Raw genomic sequence first — 20,317 nt, forward strand, 5'->3', positions numbered from 1 at the left:
TTCTTTTTTTTTTTTCTGTTTGAAACCGGACACGTGACTTCGTTGACACATGACCAAGATTCCTTTTGCGTTCCAACAGTAACTGTGGTGGAACGCATGCAAACCCGGAAAATAAAACTTCAGAACCTGTTTAAGTTTGACCTGAAGATAAGTCGTAGATGAAGGTGAGATTATTTATTTATCAACATGAGAAGAGCAGCTTTGTGTAGTTGAATAATATATGTGACATTTCAACGAGGACTGTCTCAGTTAATACAGCCATGTGTGTTGTTAGAAAATGTGTCAATCCGTGTCATGCTGTCTGATGGATGTTTCAGATAGCTCTCATTTTAATTCATTTGTCTATAACAGACCATCGAACTGACCCTATTTAGGAGAGCCAAACCCTATTTTGAACCCAAATCATTCTGTCCTTCTTTTCTATCACTGTCCCTCTTTTTAGGAGCACCATTGTTAGTGTGTTGTAGTTTAAAGGGACACTCCAGGCACCCAGACCACTTCTGCTCATTGGAGTGGTCTGGGTGCCAACTCCCACTACCCTTAACCCTGCAAGTGTAATTATTGCAGTTTTTCATAAACTGCAATATTTACATTGCAGGGTTAACTCCACCTCTAGTGGCTGTCTATTAGACAGCCACTAGAGGTCACTTCCTGGGTTCTAGCACAGGTTTCCTGTGCTAGAGCGTCGCTGGACGTCCTCACGCTGTGTGAGGACCTCCAGCGTCGCTCAAAACCCCATAGGAAAGCAGTGAAATGATTTTTCAATGCTTTCCTATGTGGAGACGTAATGCGCATGCGCGGCATTTCCGCGCATGCGCGTTAGGTCTCCTCGGCCGGTGAGCGAGATTAGTCTCGCCCACCGGCCGACGTAATCATTAGGAGGAGCGTCGCGGAGGCGGAGACAGCGGCGAGGGACATCGCCGCTGTCCCAGGTAAGTGACTGAAGGGGTTTTCACCCCTTCAGTAACCGGGGATTGGTGGGTGGGAGGGAGAGGGACCCTCCAGTGCCAGAAAAACGGATCGTTTTTCTGGCACTGGAGTTTCCCTTTAAAACAGAGACTCTCAGCAATAATACTAAGAGTAATGTGTCTTTAAAGCGGCTTTGTTACCATGTACTTTACTTTACTTCAATCTATTAACTAAGTGTTCTTGCATAGCAAGACCACTTAATGTTATTACTTCTAATCTGTTTTTCTTTTCTTCTTTTTCAATCTCTGCCTCCTAAAATAAATAAGGCTATGTGCGGCGGACTACTTTGCATTATGTATGTTTTCCTCCGCTTGACAAAACTAGACAAAAGGCGGAGCTACCCATTTCTTTTTCCAGTTTGTGTCAGGGGAGATGTAGTTAGAGCTGCATAAACAGAAAAAAAGTATTTAACTCCAAAAAGGCAGCTAAATAAGTAGTGAGGCTGCAGGGGCATGATCTATACTAGGGGTAGTCAACCTCGTCCCTACCGCCCACTAGTGGGCAGTTTGGGATTTCAGGTGGGCGGTGATGGGTTCTGCAGAGAACACCCAGTGGGCCTCGATGGCCGTGGACGAAGGCCGGCAGGGGGCATCCTTTTATCTTCCCTGCCGGCCCAAGTAGAGACAGCCTTGCTGTAAGCCCCCTTGGGCATATGTCGCCCCTCCCTGGTAAAAGGTAAGAAGAAGGGAGGGGGAGACATTAAGATAGATTTTCACGTCTCACCCACCTACACACACACACACTACACCCCTCACATACGCACTGCCACCGCACCCTTTACCTACGCACCGCCCCTTCATACACACGCTGCACCTCTCACACACACTACACCCTTTACACACAAACACACACACACACTGCACCCTTCATACACACCGCACCTCACAGATGCACATAGGAAAAAAAAAAGTATAGAAAAAAAAAAAAAAAAAAAAGAACATTTTAAAAATAAAAAAAAATTGCACTTGCGCTATACAATTAGTTACTGCGTTACTGGTGATATTAAAAGGTTGACTACCCCTGATCTATACGCTAAAATTATTTTGATGACAATAGTATCATTTTAAACATACCAGTTCAGACCAAAATCTGTGTGGGGCACCTGACAGAGATCAGTAAATGTCAAACTGTTCTTAAACAGGGAGGAACTGGGGGAGGATGAGAGAGACAAGGTGCTGGGGGGAAGAGACACACAAAAGGAATTGTGGAGAGAAAGAGACACAGAGGAGCTGTGGGTATGGGTCAAAGAGACACAGTGAGGTTTGGGGAAGGGGTAAAATAGACAGACATGGGTTTGGTGGGAGACACTCAGAGGGGACAGAGAGACACAGGGGGCTTTGGGGAGAAAGAGATAAGGTGCTGGGGGGAAGAGACACACAGAGCGGCAAAGGGGATAAGGAGGCATAGAGGTGGTGGGGAGGGGGGCCTAGTGTGTAGCCAAAAATTCTTGCACCGACTATTCTTAAACCCTTTGATAGCTTACTACCTGTGGGATTTGCAGGTCATGCTTCTTGTGCATGGTCTGTCTATTCTGGGGTTTGCGGTGCCATAGGTTGACAAAAAAATGCACAATTCCAGCCATGATTCAGATCATTGAAGAGGTTCACAGGGTAAACCAGCGGTGGTGCTGTGACTGGCACACAGGGGCGTCGCAAAATGTTTCCCCGGTGCTATGATTATAGCATGGGAAAACATTAATGCTGAACAGGGGCCTGGTCACGACTCTTTAAGACCATGACTGGGCTCCTGTAATGTAGGAAGGCTCAACAACACACACACTGCCCCCACAGCCCCCCCCCATAGACACACTGTCCCCACATACACACATGTCCCCCACTGTTCCCCCATACACACATTGCCCCCACTGCACCCACATACACACACTTCTCCCCCATACACACACTTCTCCCACTGTACCCCCATACACACTCTTCACAGCCATACACACAGTGCCCCCACTGTACCCCCCCCCCCCCACACACACTGCACCCCCACACACTTCTCCCACACACACACATTGCGCCCCCATACACACAGTGCTCCCCCACACAAACACTGCACCCCAATACAACACTTCCCCAACTGGACTCTCATACACACACTGCCCCCACTACACCCTCATACACACACAGTGCTCCCACTGCACCCCACATATACACACTGCACTCCCATGCACACACTGTCCCACATACACACACAGCAGCCCCCACTTCCCATACACACACACGCACACACTGCCTCTCATACCCACCCTGCATCCCTCACATACTCAGTGCCTCCCATATACACACACACACATTACTAGAGGCCCTATCCCCTACTACAGCCCCTATCCTGGCAGACCCAAGGTAAATTGTCAAACTGTTCTTAAACAGTTTGACTATTTACTCTGGGAGGGCACCACGGCACTCAGGGCACCATAACCACTACAGAGAGCTGTAATGGTTATTGTGCCTGGATTGTTTCTTTAACTAATTTATGAGTGCCCCTCCCGAGATAAGGCTTTGGATCCGCCAGTGGTGAGAGCGCGAGAGGTAGAGGAGGCAGCCACAACATGAGGGGAGAAGAGCACTCCCACCAGCTGCAGGGTCAGGACTGCAAGACACCCTCCTAGACACACAAGGTAAGCCAAAAGGAGGGTGGCTTGAGATATAAAAAAATATCACTTGCATGTGTATGTCAGATTGTGTATCTGTGTGTGTGTCATGGTGTGTGCATATGTCAGTGTTTGTGTGTGTGTCAGGGTGCGTGCATCTGTGTGTCAGAGTGTACGTTTGTGTGTGTCTATGTGTTATTGTGTGTATGTGTTCGTGTCTATATAAATGTGTGTGTATGTGTCAGTGTATTTATATGTATCTGTGTGTTAATGTGCATGTATGTATGTATGTACAACGTACGTACGTGTCACGTTCTGTACCATGTCTGGCCTTGGCTTCTGGTATCCAGTATTCTTTTTACTATTCTTGTTCAGTTTTTCTTGTTTTTTCTGGTTTTCTTTATGCTGGATATTCTGGGTTCATTCCTTTATTCCGTTCCTGGAATTCTCAGTCTTCTGGATTCCTTTAAATGTTTTTTTTTTTTTTTTTTCAAAATTCTTTATTTTCAAAGTTTTCAACTGTTAATGCAGGATACAGAATAAAAAAGGGGAGGGGTGCAAGTACGATCCTTATTTTCAAAGTTTTCAACTGTTAATGCAGGATACAGAATAAAAAAGGGGAGGGGTACAAGTACAATCCTTATAATCAGGTGAGTTACGGTTTGGCATTCCAGGATTGGGGATAAGGAGACTGAGATAGTTGTGGTTGGTGTATCGGATGTCATTAGCGATAGTCTTTCGCGGAGACGTTGTTCTCCGGAATGTCCAGGAGGTGGGCTGTAAGTCAGTGGCCGTGTATATGGGCTAGTACCTTGTACGTCTAGGGGGGGTTACAGGGACGGGTAGGGTGGTTGGAAGGCGGGGGGTTGCGCTTGCGTTCGTAGGTCTCTATGGTCTCCGTGAGGCCCGTTCCTCACGTCGTGGTGCGGGGTTGGTCCGGTGGATAGGCTTTGATCTGTCTAAGTCAGTGCTCTGTGGTGGGCGCTTCGGGCAGGAGCCTGCTTGGGGGGTGTGGGTTTCGTGGTGAGAGTTAGGGAGGGAGGGGGGTGGGGGTGTTCGCCCTTTGTAGGTTTCGGGTGATGAGGGGTCGGTGTTGTGGGGGGGGGGGTCGTGTTGCCGTTGTTTCCAATTGAGAGTCGGCAGCTGTGTGAGGGGGGGTTGAGGAGTGGTGTGGGGGTTAGGGAAGGTCTGAGCAGTGATATCTTGGAGGGGATCGGGGCGATTGTCTTCCGGAATTGGGAGGATTTAAGGGTGGGTCAGTCTATATATGACCCAGGGGTCCCATATTTTGTTGTGGTGGTGGGTTGTGTCGTGGAGTAGGGCCGATAGATTGTCCATCTCCCTGGCTTCCTCTATTTTCTTGATGGTTGTGTTAAATGTTTGTTTTTTGTTGCCACACCCGTTCCTTTGCCGATTGATCCTTTTTGTTTCAGTCTGTTCCCGCAAACATTGTTCTTATTTCCTCTGCTCCTTTCTATGCAGTTAAGTCCTTTGTGTGTTTTTATTGTTTATTTAGTCATGCATATCTAGGCAGTTAGGACCCACCGTACTTGGAGTACTTTGGTGCAGTGGTGGGCTGCATACATCTTGGCCATTTCTGTATGTCTAAATCTCCAATGTTTATTACATATATAGTACTTATTTATTTCTCCTCTTGTTTTGCCTTGTATCTCTTGTCTTGTTTTATTTTGTCTTCTATTCCCAGTTCATGTACAGTCCTGTCCTGCCCATGTCCTGTTAATGTTTCCCTCACGTATTGTGTTCATATTCTGGGTTCTTATGTGGTAACCCAGTATTATATTGTGCATACAAAAAAAGTAATATTCAAGCACTTACCTGGGATTTTTTCTAGTGATATATTGGTGTCTTCTGTGCCTTTAAAATATAAAATTGCATATAGTGTAATAATGTTATTTTTATAAGCACAGGAAAAAAGGAAAAAATGGAAAAACTCACATATTCCAGAGCTAATATAACCTAGCTCTGGTATGGATTGCTTTTAGGTCCGTTCCTGGGCGACCTCCCCCTCTTTATTTCAGTACTGGCGTAGATCCAATGTTACCTCTCAAATAGAAACAGTATATAGTGAAGGTCCACCAGACCTGGATTACAATTCTTATATAAGTGAAAATATACTCACAAATGTAGAGCCTGTAACCTGGCTCAGTAAATCAGCTTAGTGTAGTTTGGGACTACACACCCATCTGTATAGATGCCGGAGACGTTCAGTTTCGGCTTCCTCAGTCTTCTAAGAAGTGTAGTCCCAAACTACACTAAGCTGATTTACTGAGCCAGGTTACAGGCTCTACATTTGTGAGTATATTTTCACTTATATAAGAATTGTAATCCAGGTCTGGTGGACCTTCACTATATACTGTTTCTATTTGAGAGGTAACATTGGATCTACGCCAGTACTGAAATAAAGAGGGGGAGGTCGCCCAGGAACGGACCTAAAAGCAATCCATACCAGAGCTAGGTTATATTAGCTCTGGAATATGTGAGTTTTTCCATTTTTTCCTTTTTTCCTGTGCTTATAAAAATAACATTATTACACTATATGCAATTTTATATTTTAAAGGCACAGAAGACACCAATATATCACTAGAAAAAATCCCAGTTAAGTGCTTGAATATTACTTTTTTTGTATGCACAATATAATACTGGGTTACCACATAAGCGCTCCACTGTTTTAAACTTTGTATTTCACGGATTTGTGTGTTTGGGGAGAATTACACATTCAGTGTGATAGCAGCTCGATTTATAATAACGATTTGATACATTGTATCCACACAAAACGTTTTCACTGCACAGACTTGTGTTCACGCTATATTCTGGGTTCTGCTTTCTGTCCTGCTTTGGTTCTGGTTTCTTCTAGTCTTGTCATATTGTTTGGTGCTTATTCTAGTCTTGCCTTGTTTCTAGTACTGGATACATACCTGCTGCAGAGCCTCCCTATCCAGATCCTGGGAGGTCTGCATATTATCATCTAGCACCTGGGATCCGCAGAAGCTGCATCATGTGGCCGCACAAACACTGGTGCTCAACAGGCATGCAGGGATCCCAGTCTTCAGACCGCCACCCATGACAGTATGTGCATACATCCAAGCAGTCAAACACCAACACAACATACAAACACACTCCTGCAATCTAACTCCAAAATGCAATGGAAACCCATCCCTTCACTCAAACACAAATACTTCACACAAATGTGCATCCGCATTTAAAAGTGAACATTACATTCAAACACATCCCTGCATTCAATCGCAAACATTACATACAGACACACCCCTGTATTAAAATAAAGCCTGAGCCACCACTGGACCCCAGGGAAAGTCACCATCCTGCACCTAAAAGGTAGGAAACAGGAGGGTGACTTAAACATTTTGTATATCTGTGTTTTTGTTTGTCTGTATGTGTGTTTCTGTGTATATGTGTGCCTGTCTGTCTATATGTGTGTGTCTGTGTGTCTGTATGCATGTGTGTATGTCTGTCTGGGTGGGGGCATGGATTAGTTTCACACTGGGGCCCCATGGAATCTGTGTACGCCACTTCATGGAACATCAACCCTGTTTCAAATTTTTGTATCAGGGTTGATGTTCCAGGAGGGATTAGCCAAATGGCAAATTATTTAGGTAAATTAGAAAAATGGTCCTGTGGCAACTGACATTGAATGTGGATAAGTGCAAGATCAGGCTGTTAAGGTTGGGTTAAATTTAGTATTGGGGTACATGTGGTGTTTAGCTTTTAGGATGAGTTAAATATAGGATTGGGATAACAACATGTTTATTAGGCATGTGCATGGGGAAAATATTCGGCTCGGATCGGCATTCCGAAATTCGGGACTTCATCAATTCGGGACTTCAGCAATTCGGAACTTCGGCACTTGACCACTTCGGAACTTCGGCAACTTCGGCACTTCGGATCTTACACACTTCGGCAACTTCGGAACTCCGGCATTTCGGGACTTTTGTTGCAGCCGCTTGGTAGATAACTCCCTAATTCCCACGGTATTAGGGAGTTATCTATCAAAAGGCTGAAAGACCTAAATTGGTCTTTCAGCCAAATTTACTAATACTAATTAAAAATGACTTAGTATTAGTAAATTGTGCCCCTACTCGCAATACCATGAGTAGGGGCATGTCTATTAAACAGTGAGCAGTCTGTGGCTGCTCACTGTTAAAAAATAAAATAAAAAAGGGTCCCCCCTCCCTGAGCGGGTGGGGGCACTAAAGTAAAAAGGGGGGGGAGGACCTAATGTCCTCCCCCCTGGCCCCCACCCCTGAGCGACGGGTGGGGGCCCTAAATACAAACGTGGGGGGACCTAATGTCCTCCCCCCTGGCCCCCACCCCTAACCGGTGGGTGGGGGCCCTAAATACAAATGGGGGGGACCTATTGTCCTCCCCCCTGACCCCCACCCCTGAGCGGTGGGTGGGGGCCCTAAATGAAAATGTAACCCCCCTCCCCCCAGGTGACTAGGGGTCCCCAAAGCCCTAGTCACCCCCTCCCCCCAAAAATAAACTCCTACCTACACCCCTCACCCTAAAAATAATGAGGGGGGACCATTTAACTAAGTACCTGTAAAAATAAAAATAAACTTACCATTCGATGTTTTCTTTCTTCTAAAATCTTCTTTTTTCAGCCCCAAAAAAGGCCAAATAAATATCCATAATAACCAACGCAATTTAAAAACAAAAACAAAAAAAAAACATCCATCTTCACCCTGCGAGGGCTCCTTGCAGACTGAGCTCTGCAGGGCGGGGGAAGGCTTATAAAGCCTTGCCCCGCCCTGGAATTAGGCTCAGGGCACTCTGATTGGAGGGTTTAAGCCATCCAATCAGAGTGCTCTGACAGGTAAATGAAGAGACTGACAGGTAAGTCTCTACATTTACCTGTCACAGCACTCTGATTGGTTGATTTGAAATCCACCAATCAGAGTGCTCTGTGTCATTTTACACAGCGTGGGAAAGTTCTTTGGAATTTTCCCACGCTGTGTAATTTGACTCATAACTCTCTGGTTACTTAATCCACCAATCAGAGAGTTATGAGTCAAATTACACAGCATGGGAAAATTCCAAAGAACTTTCCCACGCTGTGTAAAATGACACAGAGCACTCTGGTGGATTTCAAACCAACCAATCAGAGTGCTGTGACAGGTAAATGTAGTCAGTGCTCTGAGCCTAATTGCAGGGCGTGGCATGGCTTTATAAGCCTTCCCCCGCCCTGCAGAGCTCAGTCTGCGTGCAGCCCTGGCCGGGTGAAGATGGATTTTTTTTTTGCGTCGGTTATTATGGATTTTTATTTGGCCTTTTTTTGGTCTGAAAAAAGAAGATTTTAGAAGAAAGAAAACATCGAATGGTGAGTTATTTTTTTTTTTACAGGTATTTAGTTAAAGGTCCCCCCTCATTATTTTTTTGGGTGAGGGGGGTAGGTAGGAGTTTTATTTTTTTTTGGGGGGGAGGGGGTGACTAGGGTTTTTTGGACCCCATGTCACCTGGGGGGAGGGGGGGTTAAATATGTATTTAGGGCCCCCACCCGCCGCTCAGGGGGGGAGGACATTAGGTCGTCCCCCCATTTGTATTTAGGGCCTCCACCCACCACTCAGGGTGGGGGCCAGGGGGGGGAGGACATTAGGTCCCCCCCATTTGTATTTAGGGCCCCCACCCACCGCTCAGGGGTGGGGGCCGGTGGGGAGGACAATAGGTCCTCCCCCCTTTTTTTACTTTAGGGCCCCCACCTGCTCAGGGAGGGGGGACCCTTTTTTTTTTTTTTTTTTTTTTTTTTTAACAGTGAGCAGCCACAGGATGCTCACTGTTTAATAGACATGCCCCTACTCGTATAGCGAGTAGGGGCATAATTTACTAATACTAAGTAATCTTTACTTAGTATTAGTAAATTTGGCTGAAAGACCAATTTAGGTCTTTCAGCCTTTTAGTAGATAGCTCCCTAATACCGTGGGAATTAGGGAGTTATGTACCCTTTCATTCCTGTCATTACATTGACTGGCCATGTAACTTACATTTTATATGAATGTGTTACTTGATTGTTGTAAGTATTGCAAATGCTTACAGCTGAATCCTGTCTATGTTTGTATACTTTTTATTTAAATTTTTTTACAATGTAACATTCTTCTTCTATCACTGGGTAAGTATATTAGTACTTAGGCAATACTGTGCTTCCACACTTTGACACTTCGGCACTTCAGTAATTCGGCACTTTGGCACTACTACACTTCGGAAATTTGGTAATTTCGGCACTTTGGGACTTCAGCAATTCGGCACTTGGCAATTCAACTATTCGGACATTCGGAAGCACCCAAATGTCCAAATAACTTCCGAATGTCCGAATTACTTCCGAGTGTCCGAATTTTAATTCGGACCGAAACAAATTGCACATGTCTAATGTTTATTTAAGGTTCTCACTGCAGGAGTGTTTTTATGCATGAGTAAATAACTATTGGGAGGTGAGAGTGCCAAGTTACAATTTGCTCTAATTGTGTATGTAAAAATTATAATGTTTGTGTGCATGGCCGGATTTACATGTCAGGTGCCTTTAGGCACAATATTCCAAGGTATTAGCATAATGAACTTTGCAACTCAGCTGCATATGTATAGATGTATGTATGTGCATATTTCTACCCTGCTTGTAAGAGTCAGATTACATGGGATGTTTGGTGTTATAGGAACACTATAGTATTAAAAATACAAAAGTGTATTCCTAACACTATTGATCCCCCGGTGCTTCACAGAGTAGTGCAAATTATTCAGGATCAGGAGAACAATCTTTTGGCGTCAAGCCAAACACTTACCTCTTTCCAGCTCCAAGGTCAGCGCTGACTCTGTCTCCTCCTCCGACATCATGGCAGTGGGGGGTGGGTGTGGGGGGAGGGGGGAAATAATGCAAAGTATACGTCTAGCGTAGTTTCAAGGAATTAAACTCCAGGAAAAGCCAGGGACAGGGGACACTGCACCCAGAGCACTTCAATGAGATTAAGTGCTCTGGGTGCCTCTAGTGTCCCTTTAAGAAGATTAACAGCTTGGGAAAGGATGTTAGGATTGGGTTAAAGTTAGTATTGGGTACATGAGGTGTTTAGCTTTTAAGATGAGTTAAATATAGGATTGGGAGGACATGTTTATTTAAGGTTCAGGCTTTGAGTGCAGGAGTTCTCACTCTCCAATCTTTTCTGTAAACCAGTCAGATTGATGATATTGGAGTGTGCATCACTTAGAGCAGGGCTGTCCAAAGCACGGCCTGCGGGCCTTGGTGGGATTTTATGTGGCCCGTCTGTGTGTTTTAACACAACCCACATACGGGCCCCAAAAATTTCTGCGTGCCTTCAAGGACCGTTGGCTCACCAGTCCAAAGGCACTTGTCTGCGGCCGGTGGAGGTGAGTGGAGAAGCAGGAAAGCCGAATGATGATCCTGCGAGCTGTGCTACTCAGAGCATTGCCGCAGGTTACCATGGCAATGCTCTGAGGAGCTCGCCAAAGGACTGTACTCCTCTGGACCACCAGGGCCTGCAGTGTACCCCCTCCCTGAATGAAAGGTTAGAAATAGGTACGGGGGACATAAAATTGTGGTGTGTTTTTATTTTTATTTTTTAAATGGACAGTATAGTCACCAGCACAATTACAGCTCATTGTATAGTGAGTATAATCATTCCCTTCAGGTTTTTTGCAGTAATCACTGTGTTCTCAGAGAAAAGTATTTTGAAATATTGGGCAGACTATATAGGCCGAATGGTTCTTATCTGCTGTCACATTCTATGTTTCTATGATTACGTTACAGCCTTGGGATACCTCCAGTGGCCACTCCTCAGATGGCTACTAGAGGTGCATTCAGTGTCTCCACCCTCTGCATGTAGATACTGAATTTTCCTCAGAGATGCATTGATTCAATGCATCTATATGAGGAGACGCTGATTGGCCAGGGCTGTGTTTGGCTTGTGCTAGCTGTGCCCCTGATCTGCCTCCTTGACCATCTCAGCCAATCCAATGCACAATGTGAAAGCATTGTCATTGGCACAGAAAAACCCTCTTCTGATGATGTCAGCCAAGCAGGCAGATCAGGGGCAGAGCCAGCAGCAGACTGGAATAAAGGTAAGATTGTATTATATTTAGTGGGGCAAATGTGGGCCCGGAGGGCTAGATGGTCGTTTTAACATTATAGGGTCAGGAATAAATGTTTGTGTTCCTGAACCTTTAGTGTTCCTTTAATAATGATAAAAAAAATAATTTAAGTTGCATTTTGGCTTCCAATTGGCAGTCATTGTTTTGGGGTCAAATCCCTCAGTCCCTCATTTCTCTCCTAATGTCCCTCTTTTCTAGAAGCTCCATATTGTTGGTCTATTTGATTGTATAACAGAGTTCCACCGCAGTTATATTATTGACGGCAATGTATCTTTAGACTACAATAAATGTGTTTAGAAATCAGTCTGCGAAAATAAGATACATTTTTCGTGTTCTAAATTACATTTAATTACATTTTAATTGCATACATTTGTATTTGTAAGTTACCTAAACTTTCTTAGAAAAGCCACCACTTGGCCTCACCCCCCATCTACACCCCTAAAATTAAAGTGTCCCTCTTTGTCCATTTAAAGTGTTTGGAAGTATGATATTGTATATTATGTATATGTATTGTATACATTTTTAAAAGCATACTAGAACACACTATTCAGTTCATTTAAAGTCTATACTCTGTATAAATGCATTCTCATTCACTGGCTCTACTAGCAGTGATAGCTGTGAAAATAACTGCCAGGTTATATCCATATCTGGTTTATTTTCTTATTTCAAATTCTTATTGCTAGTACTCATGCCAAGCTGCAGGCATCACTGAATATTTACCAGATTTCTAACAATAGAAAAGTGATCTATTGACTCTTGAGTATCAGTATACAAAAAAAAAAGCGAAATGTCGCTAGAGGGCCCAAAATCTAATGTGATTTTACCTATAATAAGGCCATCTTCATCTTTGAGTTCTGAAAAATATTCCCAATCACCTAGTATGAATGAGTGTTGGTTTATACAATTGTGTGTCACATTATCATTTATGTATATCTTTCTTCTTTTTATGTATAGTCAATCAGTTCCAAGTACCCCATTTACCTGCTACTCAATCACTATAGCTTTAACTGTTTGTTAACAGGCAGACATTTGTGGTACAGGGACAATTATAGTCCACAATTCAAACTATAAGAGCCAACCTGCTTACATTTTCATTGCAATTCCTTATTTATTGAATTGTGCAATAGTGTCCTAGGGTAACCTTCCTCTCCCCTCCATCCTCCCCCCAAAAAAGAGTGCAAGAATAAGTGTTTAATTACTAAACCGTAATGTGGCCAAACTAGGATGCAAATATAGCTACTTTGGAAAAAATATCGGAACATTATGTTTTTCACTACTGTTTCTGCTTCTGTTAAAGAAACAAACAAACATAAATAAATAAAACGTAATGTCTTTTTAATCTACTTGTTTGGGTATAATTAGATAATGCTAATTCATACTGGCATTTCAAACTGACCTTTACCATAATAATATAGAGATTCCTTTGTTAACATAAGTATGTCTCAGTATGAAATTAAACAAAGGGCTTCTACTTCCCTCTTTTAGCTGTATCACTTTCGTCTAATATTTATCTATCTATCATTCATGAACTACTTGCTTAAATCCATCATTTTAAATTCTTCTCAGTCAGGAACGATCTTGCAGGTCCAAAGCAGCATGCTTCAAGCATGTCAATGAGATGCTCTTTCATGCATACCATATAGGCAGGCCGTTATTTAATGCTCTTTCTTCTTGTCACTACTTCAAGATCATTTACTTTTTCTGTCTGCAACTTCACTAGTTAGTTTCAAGGCAAAACAGTTGAAGCTATGTCTAGTAGGTATATACGGAACTACTATTTTTTTTTTACCTCTCACAGCTGTCGTTAGCAACAGTTGGGGGGGATAAGGCACTGTCTCGCTCATTGCGAGATAATATTTTTGGAGACTCCTGTGATCCTCTATAGACATCAGTCTTGTTCCCTTGCACATGTGTGAGTGTACAACACTGATGTGTGCTACTGGCTGGTGAAACACCGCTTCAGGTAAGTTTACCTCTGTTGCACCCCTGGCCACTGCATTCCAATGTCAACATTTGCAATCTATGCAAAAATGTGCCCCCAATGGACCACATAAGGTCATAGAGCTGCTTTAAATGTACTATTGGTGAATCCAATTGGTTGCGCATCGTTTGTGTAGAAAATTATGTATAAAGGGTTAGAGTCTCTTTTCTGTAAATGACTGATTTTCTCCTTCACCACAGTTAATTCAGTTTAAGCCTTTACTTGGACAAGATGTGCGCAGGGCCGGACTAGTCCACCGGGATACCAGGAAATTTCCCGGTGGGCCGGCGTACTAGCAGGCCTGTGTGCGGCCGCCTAGCGCGTGCAGGCCACACGGCGCAATTGCAGGGTGACCGTCAGGAGGGGATGCACTCCCCTCCTGCCGGTCACAGAATGTAGCGTGGCTGAGCAGGCAGACCACAGTAGACGAGCTTTTGTTCCCCTAACTGGTCTGACAGGAAGTGCTCACAGAGAGCACATAACTGCTTCCTGTCAGACCGAGTACAGTGAGCAGGAGCTCCTCCACCACGGTCTGCCTGCTCGGCCACGCTACAGCAAGGTACAGGGAGATCTGGGGGGGGGGGTAACTAATGGGACACAGGGAGAGCTGGGGGGTAACTAATGGGACACAGGGAAAGCTGAGGGGGCACTAATGGGACACAGGGAGAGCTGAGGGGGGACTAATGGGACACAGGGAGAGCTGAGAGCTGGGGTGGGGGAAACTAATGGGACACAGGGAGAGCTGTGGGGGAAAACTAATGGTACACATGGAGGGCTGGGAAGCGGGTATAGGGACACATGGAGGGCTGGGAGGAGGTTATAGGGACACATGGAGGGCTGGGAGGAGGTTATAGGGACACATGGAGGGCTGGGAGGAGAGTATAGGGACACATGGAGGGCTGGGAGGAGAGTATAGGGACACATGGAGGGCTGGGAGGAGAGTATAGGGACACATGGAGGGCTGGGAGGAGAGTATAGGGACACATGAAGGGCTGAGAGGATGGTATAGGGACACATGGAGGGCTGGGAGGGGGTCTATAGGAACACATGGAGGGCTGGGAGGGGGCTAATGGGACACATGGGGGCTGGGAGGGATGGCTAGTGGGACACATGCGGGCTGGGACGGGGCCTATTGGGGCACATAGAGTCTGGGAGGGGATACATTGAGGGTCAGCCCTGATGTACATGGAATAAAAATCCACAACATGGAACGCAAATGAACCCTGTTTGCAGACTGTGATGAATGCCCCCTTGCCTGGACGTTTGCCACGTGCTTCTGTTATGCTAAGTTATTATTTATATAGAGCCAAACCCACAGCGCATTACAGTGGGTGAGGAGGAGTGTGGAGGCTGGCCTCCTGCCCACTGACTATGGGTCATAGAAAAGCTGGTAAAAAGACTTGGTTTGTGGGATTTATTTGTACCGTTCGGGAACCGAACAAACATACGAACCAGGGACCACCTCAGTGTTCTAATTGATCATCTGGGTGGCCGCAATTTGTAGGAACACTTACGAGGTGGCGGCCATCTTGTTCGAATGAGCGCAGGTAGCGGTGTTTGGTCGTCAAGTTCATGGAACTATAATGGGACACTGAAACTCCCGAACACCGCTGGACTTCCGACTGTGTTCGGTTCTATAGATTCTAGACAAACACTGTTCAGGGGAATCATTTGTCTGGATGAGGGGAACAAGCTCCATGGTTCAAAAAGAGACTACTTTTGGTATTTTATTCATTTTTATGTTACCAAATTGGACCGACCGCTAGCCCTGATGTCATGGAACTGTTTTGGGCATAGGAACATGTGCGCGGTCTGTTAAATAATTGACTTCCATGGAAATCTCGAACCCCTGAACCGATCTGGGTGATTTTTGGATATGTTGGTCACCCAGTTCGGGGCTATCAGGGGATGTAACTTTTGTGGGGTTTTCATGTGTTTTGAAGGTACTTTTTTATTTTTTTTTTTTTTTTTTATAAATTGTATGTTTTTCTGTGCCTGGAGATAATTGAGTTTGTACAGTTCCTGACTCCATTATCTCCCAGGCACAGGGAGGGGGATTACCCTGTTTTGTGTGGGAGTGTCATGGGTGTGTTTTTTGTGTCCTTGTACTGCATAAAAGCAGGCCATTGAGCCTGGATTAAACAGATCATCTTGTCCCTTCATGAAGTCTAGGCTCATGTTTGGGGGATTGGGAGCTATATTCACACTTATTATCACTACTGCGCTTGGGACTTGGGAGATTCTTCATGGATTTACTCAGCTGGAGTACTGGGATCCGTTACACAGGCGATATCCTTTTAACTATACAACAACCACACACCTCACTGCAGGCCTATCACCATATCCTCCAACAATACCGTCAATACTCGTACTATAAGGTAAACCTGACAAAAACACAAGTATAGGCATCAACTTATCAGACTCCCAACTATCGGTACTGAAAAATACCTTCATATACGACTGGAGATCAGATCATGTAAAAGTTCTTGGGGTAGTCTTAACTGTCCCACGACTGACCTATACAAAGTAAATTTAATTAAATTATTAACAGTGTTTAAACAACAACTATTTAGCTGTAGGGGCAAGTATATATCATGGGCTCGCAGGATAGCTGCCGTAAATGATAATCCTTCCAAAGCTCCAATAATTCTTTCAAACCCTACCTATGAAACTCCCGGCACCATTTATCACGGATACGCAACAGGCTCTAAACCCTTTTATTTGGGAGGGACAAAAACCCAGAGTGCTGATCAATACACTAAGGCCTTGTAGCGGAACCTGGGTTTCATTTGGGAGGGACAAAAACCCAGAGTGCCGATCAATACACTAAGGCCTTGTAGCGGGACCTGGGTAACCCAGCTGCTTATTCCCTTCAGTAATAATAGGTCAGACCCATTTCCCCAGTAACTGGATGGCACACAGTTCCAGGGTACAACTTTTGACAATCTTTATTTGGGCACACAGTTTTTTTAAGCACAGACCCCTGCAGGGGATCTCCATCCAACCCAACACAATCCCAGGCAGGGGAGGCTGGGTGAGCGCTCTGGGAGATACTAATAGGACACAGGGACACACATGAATACACATTACATACAGGGGGTGAGCTTTGTGCCTCGGTGCACTGGGACGTAAAGGGTTAAAACCTATACTGAAGAATAGCCCAGGGTCCCAGCTAGGATCCCTGGAAAAAGCGGGGCGATCGGATGTACAGAGCCCTAGATATCAGAGCCCTGTACATCCTCAAAATTAGTTCCATGGTGTTGCTTGGTTTAGTCTGGCAAATTCAAACTTCGCGCCCAAACCAAGCAACAACCAATCAGCTGAAAGGGCTGAACCAAATCTAGCTAATCACCATTCAGGGGAGAAAGGAGTTTTGCGGCCCAATCAGAAGATAGGGCGCGAAACCCAATGGCACCAATCCACTGAAAGGCGTGAAACCCCATTTAAATGGGTGCTCCTGCTCTGATTGGTTGCCAGCGTGGATACCCACACACAGGTATCTGCCAGAGAAAGCGTTCACATGGGCAGCTACGAGCCTAGCCTCTGAGCTCCCAGGTTTGAGAGTAACCAGTGATTATAGCTCCGTTAGGAGTAGGTAGGATGATCCCTGACACAGGGATCGAAGACAATGCATGCAGGCCGGTTTGGGAGCCGAATGCTCTCCCTAGTGGGCACCGGAGAGAGGAACCAGCGGCCACCCAGGGGAAGCACGCACCGCTTGTTCCCTTGCGGTCTGCGGTTTTCACACCTCGTTAGTGAGGTGTGAACATTCTAAGTAAACGTTCTAAATGAAGTGCCAGGGTGGCTGGAGCGCCCCCTGGTGGTCAAAAGGTATTTTGCAGAATCTATATTTAAAATTAAAGAAAGGGGTAAATTAAAAAGGGGGGAACATCCACACATAGAAAAAGGGCATTTCACAGTAAGGCAGTGGTCCCGCCGCACAGCTCCCCTTTAACCAACAACCAGCATACACTGATCACGGAGTGCTCACGGATCATTTATCTAGGGCTGTCAGTCTGGATAACCCATTGGCTTTGCCATTCTGCTTACCGGGTCTGTAGTAAATGGTAAAGTGGTATGATTGTAGGGCCAGGCTCCACCATAACAGCTGGCATTGTCCCCTGCAACCCGGTTAAGCCCTACCAACAGGTTGTGATCCATGACCAGGGTGAATTGCTGTCCATACAGATAGGGCTGCAGCTTTTTGAGTGCCCACACCACCGCCAGGCACTCCTTCTCGATGGCGTCGTAGCTTTTCCTGCTGAGGTAAGCCACGGGATGTTCTCCACTATCATCCCCGACCAAAGGAACAAGAAAGAGTTTTCTGGGATTAGAAGCAGCCAGGACAGGACATGTGTTAGGGCGTCCTTAAGGGCTTGGAACGCCTGCTCACACTCTGGGGTCCAGCGTACCTGTCTGGGCAAGGACTTTTTGGTCAGGTCGGTGAGGGTTTTTGCTATTGCACTGTAATTGGGGATGAACTTCCTATAATAGCCTAGCGGTCCCTAGGAAAGCCAATACCTGGGTCTTAGGGGACAGGGCCAGCTAGCTACTGCCTCCACTTTGGCGGGTTCTGGCTTTTGTGTCCCATAACCCACCAGGTGTCCTAGGTATTGTACCTCTGCCATCCCTAGGGTACACTTACTGGGCTTCAGAGTTAATCCCGCATCCCTGATCCTGTCCAGTACAGCCCTAACATGTACTAGGTGTTCCTCCCAAGTATCACTGTATATGGCGATGTCGTCCAGGTATGCACAGGCATAATCCTGAATAGCATCTAGCAACTGGTCTACCATCCGTTGGAAAGTGGCCGGGGCGTTCTTAATCCCTAATGGCATGACCCTAAACTGATACAGGCCAAAGGGGGTGACGAAGGCGGATCTGCTAGTATCCTTTACAAAGGTCAATGGTGGTGAGGTATCGGCTCCGAGCCATCCTATCGAGCAGCTCATCTATGCGGGGCATGGGGTAAGCATCGGAGGCCATCTTGTCGTTGAGCCTCCTGTAGTTCACACAGAACCTGTAGTCCCATCTTAATTCGGGACTAGGACTACGGGGGAGGCCCAAGGGCTCATAGATGGTTCGATGACCCCTAGCTGGAGCATCTCCTGGAACTCCTGTAGCATGCTCCCCCACACAGCCTCCTGTTCCTGGTAGGGAGTCTGCCGTAGAGGCTGCTGGTTAGAGTCTCCACTCTATAGACCGCACTAGGTCTAAGGGTCCCCTTACTCTCTGACCGAACATTAGTTAGAATGGGGAGAACCCAGTCGATTCCTACAGCACCTCCCGATAAGCGAACAGGAGATGGGGCAGGAGTTTCTCCCAATCCTTGTGAGTCGTTGCAAACGTACGGAGCATTTGCTTCAACGTACCATTGAAGCGCTCACACAGGGGTGGTAAGGGGAGCTCAGGATTGGTTTAATGCCGCACAACCACCACAGTTGGTGGGTCATTTCAACAGTAAACTGGGTGCCCTGGTTCAAGAAGATCTCCCGAGGCAACCCCATCCCGGAGAACACTTGCATCAGGGCTTCGGCGACAGTCTCTGCCCGAATTTTGCTCAGCGCGACTGCCTTGGGGTACCGAGTCGTGTAGTCCACGATGGTCAGAATTTACTTTTTCCCAGAGGGAGTAGGCTTGGCTAGGGGACCTATGATGTCGACAGCTACTCTGCCGAATGGATCTTCGATAATAGGTAGGGGATGGAGGAGGGCCCTGTAGGGTCGGGTCGGAGGCTACCTCCTCTTCAAACTCAGCAGGGGTATCCCAGGGTAAGGGGCCCGGGCCAGGGGTATGCTCCCAGGGCTCGGCTTTTAGGTGTATGGGCGTGAATGGTGCCCAGAGGGAAGGGGGCTGAAGGGGTTGCTGATGGGGCTTTCTACGGGACATTGGGGGCCCACCTGAGCCTCAGTGTGTGAGCTGACCGGTGTGGGCTTGCTGGTGGGTCATCACCGGGTAGTCTTCTTCCTGGGTCAGAACGGAGACAAATGCAGAGGCAAGGTGTCCCAGGTCGTTACCGAGAAGTACCTCGCTGGGTAGTTGGTCCTTGGGGCCCACTTCGATTCTCTGGGCTCCAGCGTCCCAATCCATGTTGACATTGGAATGGGTATATAGTGGATGTTCCCTCCAGCCACTCGGACAGCTACGGTGGACACACCAGCGTTAGCGTGGCTCCTGTGTCTCGGAGTCCCTGGGCCTTGTGCCCGTTCAGCCGTACTGCCTGTCTGTGTGGTCCCGGTTATCATGGTCGGCCTGGATGGGGTTGACCTCATGTAAGATGGTCCCTGCTTCTTCGTCTGGGTTCTGGAAATCTGTGGGGTCATTGTGATAACAGAGAGCTGTGGCTCGGGGGTTGGCAGGCACTGGGATCTGCCCCGGTTTTGGGGGCAGTTCATTTTGACATGGCCAGGCTGTTTGCACTGGAAGCATTGCCATTCCTCCCCAAGGTAGATTCGCTGTGAGGGTGCTCGGACTGGGAGTCCATGAAGGGGAGCTGTGGCCACGGGGTTGGGCTGGAACTGAGGCCGCCGGGTGTCGATATATTCATCAGCCCGCTGAGTCACCTCAGTGAGGGTCTTGGGCTGTCGGTTTTTCACCAATTCTCGTACTTTGTTGGGGAGCCCATTGAAAAGAGCTGGGTGATC

The 20,317-nt window shown here is 46.3% G+C and overlaps 1 protein-coding gene across 2 annotated transcripts in view; it reads left to right on the forward strand.

The window, feature by feature from the left end:
* The window catches only part of LOC134614520 (UPF0462 protein C4orf33 homolog), a 64,126-nt gene that overhangs the window by 4,550 nt on the left and 39,259 nt on the right, over window positions 1-20,317 (forward strand). Inside the window, exon 1 of one of the 2 annotated variants that reach the window (XM_063458432.1) lies at window positions 39-164. The exons of the other annotated variant lie outside the window; for it this stretch is intronic. Within the exon in view, the coding sequence (XP_063314502.1) occupies window positions 159-164 (6 nt within the window). The 5' untranslated portion in view covers window positions 39-158. Of the gene's footprint in view, window positions 1-38; window positions 165-20,317 lie in introns of those variants that run through there. 2 annotated transcript variants of the gene reach the window in all.

This window comes from Pelobates fuscus, chromosome 6, assembly GCF_036172605.1.
Source record: "Pelobates fuscus isolate aPelFus1 chromosome 6, aPelFus1.pri, whole genome shotgun sequence".
Lineage (NCBI taxonomy): Eukaryota > Metazoa > Chordata > Amphibia > Anura > Pelobatidae > Pelobates > Pelobates fuscus.